Source organism: Gopherus evgoodei, chromosome 9 (genome assembly GCF_007399415.2).
Source record: "Gopherus evgoodei ecotype Sinaloan lineage chromosome 9, rGopEvg1_v1.p, whole genome shotgun sequence".
Lineage (NCBI taxonomy): Eukaryota > Metazoa > Chordata > Testudines > Testudinidae > Gopherus > Gopherus evgoodei.
In genome coordinates, this window is record NC_044330.1 from 37185196 (window position 1) to 37199503 (window position 14308).

At 40.8% G+C, this 14308-nt stretch overlaps 1 protein-coding gene across 12 annotated transcripts in view; it reads left to right on the top strand.

The window, feature by feature from the left end:
- The window catches only part of DOCK10 (dedicator of cytokinesis 10), a 237318-nt gene that overhangs the window by 85504 nt on the left and 137506 nt on the right, over positions 1–14308 (top strand). For all 12 annotated transcript variants that reach the window (XM_030575220.1, XM_030575211.1, XM_030575212.1 and 9 more), the window contains exon 2: positions 9759–9878. In XM_030575220.1, the coding sequence (XP_030431080.1) occupies positions 9759–9878 (120 nt within the window). The remainder of the gene's footprint in view (positions 1–9758; positions 9879–14308) is intronic.

The following is a 14308-nucleotide window of genomic DNA, read 5'->3' on the forward strand; positions in this document are numbered from 1 at the left end:
TGAAGTTCATTATGTCAGCCTCCATCAACATAGCAGACAAGCATTGGTTTGGAGCCACAGAACTACAGTAATTACAGTGATGAGCAGTTACAATCCATCCCCTCCAGAGTTACATTTGCACAATATAAGCATGATCCTTTTCATTAGCACAGGCAAATCTTCCATAGACTTCAGGAGGAATTTTGCCTGAGGATGCAGGCCCAAGTCCCAGGGAAGATAGAGATTTTTTTTTTTTTTTTTTTTTTTTTTTTTTTTTTTTTTTTACATTATTGAACACCACAACAAGACTTTGTTTAGGTTTCCTGTAGTCTCTCTAGAATTGAACTTCACTACTATGAACCACATCCTGAACAAGGTTACAATATATAATGGTAAAGAGCTTGACAGCCATAGATGTCTACATTAAATGGCTGTGCACCAGACTGAAGCAGCATAAGGATGGTTAGACCCAGTATATGAAGAATGAAGAGGGAACACACTACAATTCTGTATAGGAACTCCCTGCCTCCCTCCCAGTCCTGTGAGTAGCCTTCATGGAAACTGGCTCTGGCTCTCTCTCTCACTGCTTGAGAAGCAAAAGTGACTGTAGCCAGGGCCGGATTTCCAATTAGGCACAGTAGGCACGTGCCTAGGGCCCCGGTATTCTAGGGACACCTAAAAGTTAAAAGTAGGTTAAAAGTTAATACAGTAGAACCTCAGAGTTATGAACATCTTGGAAATGGAGGTTGTCCATAACTCTGAAATATTCCATAACTCTGAAGAAGAGTTCAGCCACATGGGGGGGTTAGGGCTGCAGCTGCAGGGTGGGGGCATCAGGCTGCAGGTGTGGAGGAAGTTGGGGCTTCTGATTCTCATGGTGCCAAAGCTTTTGGCTGGGAGCTCAGGGCCTCTGCCCCATGGTAGCACTGGGGCTTAGCACTTTAAACCTGGGGGAAGCGCCGCTGGGATTCCCCACGGCTCTGCTCCCTGCTTCAGTGTGGAGGGGGGGACCCAGGAGCTCGAGGCTTTAGCTGTGGAGGGAGTTCTGGGACTGAAACCAGTGCTTCTCCCGTAGCTAGAGCTCTGGCACCTCCCCACCCCCATCCAGGCTGAAGGCAGGAACAGAGCTGCAGGGCTGAATTCCCAATCCCCAGAGTCCCCCTGTGGGGCTGAAACCCGGAGTGGATCCATGGAGCTGAAGCTCAGAGGTCCAGTGCTCCCCCTGTCTAAAGCCCTGATCCCTGACCCCCACAGCTGCAGCCCATTCCCCCATGGCTGAAGCTTTAGCCCCAAGGCAGTACAGTATTTGCTCTGTGGGTGTATGTACGTGCTGTTGTCTGATTGAGGACTTACTGGTTATACAGGGTGTCCGGTTGACGTGTAAGTCTGTAACTCTGATGTTTCTATCTTTGAGGTTCTACTGTATTTAAATTATCGTTTATATATCTTTTTTTCATTTAATTTTTATGGAAAACACGAAGGTCATCTGGTTAGGTGGAGTGTTGGGGAAACCTTAATCCCCATTTGGTAACACTGTCTCCACTTCCTGGATGCAAATTCCACTTCAGGGTTGTCAGCCATAAGTGGTGTTGGGCCATCCTGCCCATTCAGTCCTACTCTTGCTGACTGTCTGTCAAGTTGGGAGGAACCCACACAAGCACATGCACACTCTTGCCTCCCAAACTTGCATATGGTAGCACATCATCTCCCAGGACCAAGTTGTTATACTGTATTTGATAGCCAGGTTATGCAGTCACATTACTCTGCCCTTGTAGAAGGCAAGGTGAGTTGGGTGACCACTATGTGGCCACCTCAGATACTGCGTGACCTCACTGTCATCCATTTGGATATGCCTCAGCATCCATGACTGTTAAGCTGTTGGTGCCACGTAGTTATTGTGGAATACTTACAGTGAACAATGCTAAGGCCAGGATTAAAATTCAGTCCTATCAGAAATTTACAGAAATCATGGAGTTAAAAATACTAGCTTCAACTGTAGCAAGATTGGCAAGGATATTTAGTATAAATAGGCCCACCTGGTGGCATAATATTAACTATGTATATATCCAGGTAAATAATGTTGTCAGAAATGTGAAACTGTATAATGTGCTACATACACTACTTGATTACCAAACAAAAATCTAGTGCTCAGGTTACAGTGCAAGAATAGTTGAAGCATTCTGCAGCCATGTCACCTAGGGCAGGGATTTCATTCGCTCTTAGAAGTTGAGCAGGATTGGTCCTGGTCAATACTTGGGTGGGAGACCAAGAATAAGCACAATGCTTGAGGGAGTGATATTTCTGTAAATGGACCTTTTCCCTGCAAGTCAGTATTGTTTTAGTGTTTCAGCATGGTGTTAGAGTGAACTGTTTTTTAGACAGCACATTTTGAATGAGATATAAAATCAAGGTCCTGGCTCTGTTGGTCATCCAAAAATCTCATGGCACTTTTCATGAGCAGACAGGGTTCTAGAGTCCTGAGCATATTCCAGTTTGGGTAATAATGTTCCACCTGCTTAAATTCTTTACCCCCTGCATCGATGTCACTTAAACTTCAGGTGATTTGTCTGCCTTTCTTGCATGAAGCCTCTAAAAGAGAATACAGGCCTATAGCTTTTGGATAAATTAAATAGTATCTATGAAAAATAGTAATACAATTCTGTTACTGTCTGTCATTTTAACTATTATATTATATTATATTTTGGTTAGTATCAGAAGCTGGGATTCAGTTTGTTTTTTAGGATTAGAACATTGCCTGGAAGGACTCTTGAGAGACTAGCTGTCTCATTGACATCATTTCTCTAGCATTCACAGAGAAGCTTCTTCAAGAAGATGGTTTACAAATCATTTTGTCCTACAATTATGAAGAAAAAATTGGTACCAGAATAAACACACAATGTTCCTGTAGCCTTAGGCAAGCCATAGTCAGCCATGTACTAAATCTGCTTCTGTGAAATCAATTATGTGGATATTTTGGGTCATTATTGCTGGGAAAGTAACACCATTCCATCTGAAGAGAAGATTATGGGTTTAGATCTCATTGCAGGAGGTGGGATTTTGCTCAGTGCTGATGAAGCAATACATCACTGGTGGAAAAGTTATAGGCTGGTTTACATTTGTGAAATTAAATGGAAATTATCTATTGCTGGTATTGGCCCAGGTGCACACTATAGATCTCTCGACACTATTCAGAAAGGGTATGGAAGACTTCATTGTGCTCTACAACACACTTTCTCTGGATAGTAAAAGGTGCTGTCATAAGTAGTTATTATAGTAGGCAGGGTGCTGTTGAGTGCCTCTTTTATATTCACATAATCATTCCAGCACAGCTACTATAATTCATTTCTCATTTGAGATAGAGAAAATAAAAAAGCACTATAAAAATCTAATTCCAAGTAATACAGTCTTGGCAGCAAGATTGTCTAATTGGTCCATTTCCAGAAGAAACAGACAAGTTAAATTCAGGAGAGACCATCTTTTTGGTGGTTAAAGCTGTAAATCAGCCCTGCTCCATTACAGAGCTCTCTGCCAGCAGTGGTGGGGAGAAACACACTAATCCTAATATTCTTACAACAAGATTGTCTGCACATGACAAGAAAACTTGAGCAGTCAGTCCCCTTCATCTAAAGATATACTACCAACTAAAACAGCCAGGATTTCCCATCAGAAATGCATCAGTGCTAAGTTTTGCCAAATCTTAACTTTTGACTATATAGAGCGGTGGCTCTCAATCTCTGCAACATCCCCTTTCCGGAGTCTGATTTGTCTTGCGTATCCCCAAGTTACACTTCCCTTAAAAACTACTTGAAATACAAAAATGGCACACTGTTACTGAAAAATTGCTTACTTTCTCATTTTGACCATGTAATGATAAAATAAATCAATTAGAATATAAATATTATATTTACATTTCATAGTATATAGAGCAGTATAAACAAGTCATTGTATGAAATTTTAATTTTTACTGACTTTGCTAGGCCTTTTCATGTAGCTTGTAAAACTAAGCAAATATCTGGATGAGTTGATGTGCCATCTGGAAGATCTCTGTGTATCTGTAGGGATACGTGTACCCCCAGTTGAGAACCACTGATATAGAATAGAGTTGGTATTTACATTGCACAGTCTTAACACTAATGAGAACACAGAGATCTTAATATTTCAAGGTGCGGGGATCAGTACAGAAGGAGCTTGTGAGCTTATTACACGCTGATGCTTTGACGTCAGGAATTTCAGATTGACAGAATAATCTCTAAAGCAGGTAGAGTAAAAGAGTAATAAACCAATGTGTTGAAGAGAATGGATTATTTTGCATCATCAGAAATGCTAACAGGGTTTCTTTGCAATTATAAATAGCATATTCTGTCCATGATCCTCAAAATACAGTGATGCATCTTTTATACAATCTTGTTGTAATTTCATGGTAGGGAAAAAAAAAGATAACATTTGTCCCTGCTTATTGCAGTGTATATTGTTGGGAAAACATCAGCATAAATATTTAAGTGCTGCACCGAATAGTCTGCTAGCAATTTTTGAAAACAGCTGTTGACTTTGAGTCTAACTGCATTAATCAGAGAGCTTTGAGTTAAAGCCTGGAAATCAAAGAATAATTAATGTAATCTTTTGTTTTTCACCCCTTCCTGTTAACGTTGTTGTGCATTCAAAAAACTGTAGAAAAGAAAGTCATCATGATAATGTAAAAAAAACACAAATCAAGGAGGGAAAAAAAAATCACTATTTAACATCCGATTTTCTGCCACCAAAGTCTGAACCAATAACACACGCAATCAGTATTTTATAAAAGTTGAATAAAGGACAACTGTACTTTCATTTTCTCTCTTATGCTAGGCTACAGTACTATGATGGGATGTCATGGCATATTGTGTAGACAACATGGCAAGATGCCTTGTGACAGTATGTCACGCTGTTGTGTGGTGACTCTACATCATGAAATTGTGGTGCATTTATACTTCATATTGGTATTTTGCAAGATCATGTTGCTGTACTGATACCAAAATATGTGAATGAATTAGATTTTGATCCCTAAAACTTCATCTGAAGATCTCTGCTGACTTCAGTTAAAGATCCTCTGCCAAATAATGCTCTCTTTTGAAGACGATATGTTGAAATCCCTCTCCCTCTCTTTATGCTTTAGGGTTTTCTACAACACCTATCTTTTTAGCATCTAAATGCCCTAAAATCTGTCAGAACAAAGAGAAGGCAAGTTGGAACGTTGAGTGTGATGCTCCAGGATCCTAGCATGAGAGGATCTTCTAATCTGAGCCCTTTTCAGTTTCTGAGGAGGAAGGAGTCAATATGGCATCTACATTCCTCTCCTCGAGCTGCAGAGCGGCCCCAGTGTGTGATTGCTGTGAAGTTCTGGAACCGCCTTCCAATGGGAGCAGTAGGGACAAAAGACATATCTGGCTTCAAGACTAAGCTTGATAAGTTTTTATGGAGGGGCTGTTATGATTTGGATAGCCTAAATTGGGCAATTAATTGCTCTTTGACTATTAGCGGTAAATATGCTCAATGGCCTGTGATGGGATGTTAGATGGGGTGGGATCTGAGTTACTACAGTTCCTGGGTGTCTCGCTGGTGAGTCTTGCCCACATGCTCAGGGTTTAGCTGATCACCATATTTTGAGTCGGGAAGGAATTTTCCCTCCAGGGCAGATTGTCAGAGGCCCTGGGGGTTTTCACCTTCTTCTGCAGCGTGGGGCACGGGTCACTTGCTGGAGGATTCTTGAAGTCTTTAAACCACAAGTTGAGGACTTTAATAGCTCAGACATAGGCTAGGGGGTTATTACAGGAGAGGGTGGGTGAGATTCTATGGCCTGCATTATGCAGGAGGTCAGACTAGACCAGGAGTTCTCAAACTGAGGGTTGGAACTCCCAGTTTGATTTATAAGAAGCTCTGAGAGTTGAAATCCAAATAGCGTCTTGGTCATTCTTCAGATTGTTGGCATGGAGGGTATGATTTGGCGTATATTTACCTGATCTGCACATACATATTGCCTGACATGTCCACATACAGGGAGACTGGAATGCAACATCCCATAGTATCAGTGTGTGGCAAACCTAAGGGAGCTAGAAGTTGTCACGTAGCCCTAATGCTAAAAATTTGCCGTAATTTCAATAGGTTGGGGGCCTCAATATTTTGAGATAGTGTAGGGTTGGGGAGAGACGTGATTCCTGTCACACTAGTATAAATGTTCTGGAGAAAAGTCAGTCTGCATGTTAGCAAAGCCACCAAACAGGGAAATAAACAAAAACAAAAACCATCATGAGACATTTCTCCATCATGATTCAGATAGCACTTTTACTTTAGCTTTCCTTTTTTAGTCATCACTGCTGGTTACACCTTTATTTTTTCTTTATATCTCAGATGCCTTATGCCAATTTAAAAAAAGGGTGAGGTGATTGTATGACAAGAATTGAAAACTTTGTCCCAAAAATCTCCAACCCAGCACTTATGTGTAATCCTCCTTCAGATTCATATTGGCTTTTCCCCAATGATTTGAATACTAGAAAATTTGTCCTCATGAGCTGTAATTTATAAGATAACTCTATACACTAGACTTGTGGTGAAGAGCCATTGTTGCCAACTCTCATATTATCATGAGTGTCATAATAGTTAATGTTTTCTTAAAGCTCCAGCTCCTGGTGTCATGTGTTTATGTGACAATCTTTAAAAAGTTTCTAGATGTCATAATTGCAGAGAAAAGTGAACTCTAAAGGCGCAAAATCAAAGCAAACAAAAAGGACAGGTTTTTTTAAAATCATGATTTTTAAGTCCATCTTAGTTTTGGAGAGGCTGACTTGTGATTGTTGAACACTTGGGGTTGGTAATACTGTTGTCCAGATGAGCTACCATAACTGGAAAGGAACTCTCAGACTGCCCTCAGTGGTGACATGGCAATGGGATCCAGTTGTGCCGCTTTGGCCGATGACATGAGGTGATCAGCACACCTTTTATCAGTGTGATATTTTCAAATCAAGTGTTGATATTTAGGTGCAAGAAGCTATGGCATTAGAGAGATTTAGGGCCTGATATACTGTATCACTCACTGAAGTCACTAGGTTGATCACAACCTTACAGAACAGGACTTGGGAAAAGTTAAGTGTTTTAGTTTGCCAGGAGAGAAGACACAAAAGAGGAAAAGACGGAAAGGCGGAGGAGAAAGTATGAAGCAACAAGCCATTTGGGGGATTGGTGTGACAAAGAAAAGAAGAGAGAATTCAGATTGAGAGCCATATAGGGATGCATTAGAAAGTCAGCAGTTACCAGCAATCACCCCAATATAATTTCTGCCCCAGCTCATTGAACATCTGGACCAACGGGGTTCCTCTTGCAGTTTGAACTTCCTTGGCAGACCAATCATCTGCTTTCATGACTTTCTCTCTGTGCAGCTGTACTACAACTGCCAGCTGACTCTCTGTCCAGTCACTTCCAAAGTCTATAATAGTATGTGGGTGATTGATGTATTCAGACAGAAACATCCCACCAAGACAGCTAAAATCACTTGGATCTTAGAGTTCTTTTAGCAGAAGCGAGTTTTGTGTTGTCAAGTAGTACTCTTGAGGGACAAATTTCTGCCATTGAGACAGTCCAAAGTAAAATGAATGGGTTGATACTGAAGTCCCATCCCTTTGTCAAATATCTTATCTAAAATTAATATTTGATTCCCTAGTCCTGCCATGGAGTCTAAATTTAGTTATAAAGTTTTTCCCCTTCATTTTGAGCCTATAACCAATTTTCACCTAGACTCTCCCTCTTTTAAAATGGCCTTTGGCCATGGGTGTTGGAGATAGTTTCTTTCTCCTATGAAGCAGTTCTCAGAACAGTACTAGGGTTTATTCACATGTCAGTTTTCCTGTTATCTCACTCAGGAAATTTCCCTACCAAGATTTTGCCCATGTCCTAATCCATTGAGGAGAGAGTTTAGCACAATTTGGATGTGGTGTAGGAGCCTTTAAGTTATTTTGTTTTAGTCTTCATGCATTCAGATTTCTCATAAATGGCCTGGCAGCCTCAAAGAAAGGTGAGAAGTTTCTGTATCCTCCATGCCAAGGTATGTAAAGTCCTGGATTGTTTTCTCATATAATGCCTTATGATCCCACTCCCAGCAACATTCATGGGCCTCTCTTCTTTGGTCACATCAAATGCTGAGAGAGAGAGGGCTTTTGCAGAAGTGTTGTTTAGAATTGCCAGGTGATGTTCTTTACATATCTTTTTATAAGGCACTGCAGCTTTGACTTCTTACCCTCAGCAGGTGCTGCCCTTGACTGGTGGGTGCTGAGCGCTATTGCTTTGGAAAGGTCTTTCCCTCCCCTGTCAGTGGGCACCATATAGACAACTACTTGATCAGGAATAAAAAGTGAGAATTTCCCTACCTGTAAATTGGGTTTCCACTATCAACCATTCATCAATTTGGTTCTCTGCTAGGGTAGATCCCAGTGTATAACACTCTTTTGTACAGTGTGCTATTGTTATTTAGTTGAGTTTTCCAGGAGTATTTCTGAAATATAGAGAAGAATCCAATTTAACAAATGGGGGAAGGGGAGGTACAGCTAGGTGCTGAGGAGGCATTTCTGGTATAACTGTGACTGTTAAATCTATGAAGCAGGTTCAAAAAACAGAGGGAGACCCATAGTCCAAAGTGATAAATGCTGTGTTGGAGAAACCTGTTTGATAGGTACCTTAATGAGACTCCATGGCTACATTCTGGTCTGAAGACAAGGAAATACTGCAGTACCTTGGATAACATAGTGTGATAACTATGGGTAAATGGTGACATTTTAATGGCAACCACTATGTTGCATGAACTTTCTCTATGCAAAGAACATGCTTCTGTGGGGCTGTCTCCTTCTGTCTCACGCCTCCCTACTTTCTCTTCCTCTCTGTCGTTTTCTTTTCTCCTCCCCATCTTAGTCTCTTTGATACTTACAAAAAGACTCTTAGAATGAGAGAGATGGTTTCTCACACTGTCTGACCTGTGAGGTTTTTATTTTTGAAAGTGAGCTTGCACGGTATGTGGGGTCTTCCATCTCTATATTTGTACTATATATTGAGCACTATGAATTCACCTCTTCTTGGCTGTTTCCACTGAGAATTTTTCTATAATAATCTCACACTTGGGCAATAATAGCATTATTATGATGGTTTGTTTACAAGGGAATAATCTAGTTCCTGACAGGAGAAACTATGAGGCTGAATGCCAAATAGTTTATCCTGACAGAGGAACTAGATCATTGCCAAGGAAAACTGTGCAGTGGTACTTTTAGTGCTAGCAAGCGACCAGCATTTAAGAAGTGGCAAAGCACAAGAGAGTGAGGGAGTGAATCAGCACTCAGCTAATGGAAACAACTGAAATTAAAGTAGGTCATTCATTCTGCAGCTGATTCACTCAAAATAATATTGTCCATATGCAGTTCTAATGGTTTGTATTAAAATAAAGAAAATTTCTGAGTGTAATGAGTACATTATCATGATGCCATAGGGTGCTGTGATGATGTCTGCACAGTGCTGTTAACTCCAGGGAATAATGGTTATCAGGAAATAATCAGGATGAAAATGAACATTCTGAGTGGCCTGCCTGGCTCACTTATACTGTATTGACATGGATGTTCAGTTCAGTAGCATTGTGTTGTTTATGAACATAACAAAACTCATTAATACTTCAATGTCCAAAGAATATTGGAAAATGAGACCTGGTTCAGTTTATGAATTCAGGGAGAGTATGAGAGTCGAGACGTAATATTGTGCTTTTTATTCCACAGCAGGAGAAACCCAAACTTTTGGAGCCCTTGGATTATGAAACTGTCATCACAGAGATTGAAAGAAATATTGGGGACGACCCTCTTAAAGATCTCATTACGTTCCCCAACGATGACTTTTCAGTAAGTACAATGAAATGTGTTTTGTTTACAGTTTTTAATCTGTAGACATGGCGGAAAGGTCAAATGTCACAGAAGAGGCTCCTAACTGGTCTATATATCTTTTATTTTGGGGCAACTTTTTACTTCCTTCTTTCTTCCTGCTGCACATCTGACATGCTTCAAGAGTAGACACAGTGGAAATCTTCAGTGATCATCATATATATCTCAAGAGCTCAGGAGATTTACTGTGTCTTAGACAGTGACCAGTGTAATGGGCACCGAGTCTCTAGTGCTACCTTTATACAAATAACAGATCATCGTTTACTTTGGAATCTCAGTTCCTCTGTCCCAATTAATGTTTGGTTATTGAAATCAAACAGCCAGGGAAGGCTGCTGTTAGCCTTCAGCTATAGATCAAATGTTACCTATGTGACATATATTTAAACCATGGGGTGACTGCCGTACTAGGTTGCTGCCAGCTCACAGCACTTCCACTATCCTATATAATCTAATTTGTTGTTTGTATTTCTAAGTGGACATATTTCTTTTCTTCCTGTGCACTGTGTTAATGTGCTTGTGTTTATAATGGGATAAAGGAACAGAGTTAAACAATGCAGAATGCATGTCCCATTTTATGATTAATTCCTGTATCCTTTTGACACTGTTCTGAGCTTCTATTGTGCAAAAGGTCTTTTTTTTTTTTTTTAACTGGTCAAGACTATTCTGTTCTCAAACTCAATTCTCTTCTCACTTAAAGCACCATAAAATCAGGAGCAACTCAGTTGAAGATAAGAGTTCAACCTTCTAAGTAAAAGGAGAGTTAGGTCCCTGGCATTCAACCATATTAACTGGCTGTTACATTATGTTCTCATCTTTTTTTTTTTTTTTTTTTATTTTGGAGTCCAGCTTTTGTAGCTATTTCTATATCATATATGTTATTGTGCAGATATTAGAAATTGAAAACCCCATGTCTGTCTTGACCATCCTGTCAATGCCTCTTGTTTGGCACTAAAGCAGTTGGATTGCATTCAGGCACAGGAGGAAGCCGTGGTTTGAGTCACTACAGCAAATCTGGGTCCTCCCCTTGGTATCTTGTTTCGTTTCATTTCAGTCTAAATCAACTGCAGTAGCGGTGCCTACATCTCCAGGGCAAGGTCAATTGAACCTCCTTAGTAGACTGAATAGACTCCAGCCACTTAACTAAAGGCTGTCTAATTCCTATACTTCCCTGCAGTGAAATGTCTTCTGTGCACAGAATTCCAGGGTAGGCCATTTTCAGCTTGGCTCTGCCAGGCCCAGGAACTATTTGTGTGCAGAGGCACCCAATTTTGGCTCACTTAACCAACTTGTATTCCTTAACCAGCCTGGATCTGAATGTTATTCAGTCTGATAGTGCCCCAGAAATCTATGGACCTTATTATTAAAATATGATGATTAGAGGTACTTCAGTCTGCGTGGCCCCAAGGCCTCAGATATCCTCTGCCCAGCCCTGATTTGTGCTTAGTTTGTAGTCACCTAATGTGGATTAGGGTGTTTGTGTATTTTCAAAATAAAGCAAAGCCATAATAATTAACTGAGCTGTTAAGGTATTAAAATAATATTTATGGATCCATAATAAGTAAAGTCATTGCAGGCTTCAAAACAGTACAGCCAATCAGGAGGGCTTAGGACAGGGGTTCTCAAACTTTTTCTTTCTGAGCCCCTGCGCTGAATGTGCTGTAAAAACTCGATGACCCACCTGTTCCACAATAACTGATTTTCTGCATATAAAATCCATGGCCCGTATTAGGAGATAGCAAGCAGGGCAGTTGCCTTGGACCTTATGTCACAGAGTTCTCCCGCGAAGCTACATTGCTCAGGATTTGACTTCAGCCCCGGGTGGCATGGCTCAGGGTCCTGAGCCCCTTTTGTGGTGGGGCTTGGGCCTTCTGTTCTGGGCCCCAGTAAGTCTAATGCTCGTGGCCTCCCAGGGGGCCCGGGACCCCTAGTTGAGAACCACTGAATTTAGGATGTATTTCTACAATCTTTAGTGCATTTATTTTCACTGATACCCCTGTGAGATAGATAAGTACTGTTGTCCCTATTTTACAGATGAAACACTGAGGCACAGAGTGACTGAGATCACATATGAGGCTGTAGAAGTGCAAGGAATTGAACAAAGGGTCCGTAATACACATAATAAACCGTAATTTACTTTAGGCCATCCTTCTTCTCCATTGATAGAAAATAACATGGAACATATCCTGTTACTAAAATGCATTCACAAAAAAGACCATAATGTCTCCAGTGGAGCAAAAGGAGCCACATTTTTGCCCTCGTGCTGCTGCAGAGTCATTACAAATAACTAATTCATATGGGTCCCAGATCTCTCTTACAATGAATCACCTGCTGCCCACCACTATATTTCCTATATCCTATATCTCCCCTTCAAACAAAGCATGTTATTCTTTCCACTTTGTGCTGTGTTCATCACCTGACCTGGGGTAGTATGAATGGATGATAGTTGGTAACTGCACATTCTGCTGTGCTCTGAAATACGTGCAGTGGAAATGTCTACTACAGAAATGTACAGTGTGCCAATGCCACACTGGTAATGCTAGTGATATTATAATTTCAGTGGTGGGCAACCTGCGGCCCATCAGGGTAATCCGCTGGTGGGCCACAAGACCTTTTGTTTACACTGACCATCCACTGGCACATCTGCCCGAAACTCCCAGTGACCACGGTTCGCCGTTCCCAGCTAATGGGGGCTGTGGGAACTGGTGGCTAGAACATCCCTCCGGCCCGTGATGCTTCCCGCAGCTCCGATTGGCTGGGAATGGCGAACCGCGACCACTGGGAGCTGTGGGCGGCCATGCCTGAGGATGGTCAATGTAAACAAATGGTCTCGCGGTCCACCAGCGGATTACCCTGATGGGCCTCAGGTTGCCTATCACTGTTATAACAGCTCCAAAATGGTTTGTCCTGTTCCATTCCCCTGATAAAATGAGACAGTATCAGGCAGCATGATAGGCAATAGAATCAGCACATCAGCAGCGTAACTGTTCTCAAGATTTTTGAAGGCATCATGGGAAAGGAGAATTTTAAGGAGGATAATGTGATAGCTTTGCAGATGTTTATAGAATATACAATAATCTTAGACTGTACATATAGTGCAGTTCATGTTCAGTACAGTGATGTGATGTGCACTCATACTGAAGTGATATTTAGTGTTCAGTTAGGGTTAGCTGGTTAGTTTTAAAATGAAATTGGTGATTTTTTTGCATGGAGGGAAAAGAAGGGCGATGGAAGCTAATGTACTGGAATTAGTATCAGAGCGCCTCTTTACGGAATGTCAATGAACAAAATTCTCTGCTGGAGTAACTCCATTGACTTCAATAGAATTACACCAGCAGAGAATTTCACCCTATAAATTAGATTGGTATGGGAAGCACTATGTAAACACGTATTGAAGCTTCCCCTTAAAATGTTTTAGATTTTCTCTCTCATTCTTTCCCTTTTATACCACAGGTCATGTGTTGCAATCTGTGGGATCATTGAGGTTCCATCTTCTCCTGTCTTTTAATTTCATGGTCTCGTTCTGTCTTGCTTTCCTTAAAATGTATGGTAAATCTCTTTACTTAAATGAGAACAGGATTAAGCTACTTTTCTTTAGTGGGTTTGAGTCTGGGCCCTAATATACCTGAACACATTTTGTGTGGTTAGCGGTGTGAAAGGTCTTTGTTTTCTAACCGATTAGAACCAAGTCTGACCGACTGTCGTGCATCAGCCTGAAAGCTATATTTCTAGTTGCTTTCATTCAGAGTTTTAAAAAAAAATGAGAAAAATGTAGAGTAAAAGCACCTAAGTCATCTTTCAAAACGGGACTTAGAAACCTAAAAGTCATCCAAAGTTAATGGGATTTAGGCTCCTAATTCATTTTTGAAAATGTTACCCTGTGTCAATTATTAATAAGCAGCAATATTTTCATTTGGCTTTTCCTGCTGAAATACAGTCCCACCTGAATCTAGAAAGGGAGATGATCACAAATCTTAATTTAATTGCTCTTTTTTACTAACCAAACATCTGAGGCTCACAGCTATGTGCATGAATGTTTCACAAAATCATTGTTAGAAGCTGGAGCATTATATTTGCATGTGTATTCCGCGGATAATTTAAAAATGATTATGTTTGCTTTTGACTCTATGGTTAGGCCAGAATTTCAGAACTCTGCATGCAATTGCATATTAAAAAATGAACATGCAGTAGTGCAGCAGGAGGCTGATCCAATGTCCTTTGGATGTCAACAGGAAGATTCTCATTGACTTCAGTTAGGCTCCTAATGTGCGCATCTAAAAACCATAATTGTATGCACAGTCATGGTATTTGGCACACATTTACAAATGCAGAATTCTGTTAAATCTGGGCCTTCACTTTTAGTGACCCTTCAGAACATAAGAACGGCCATACTG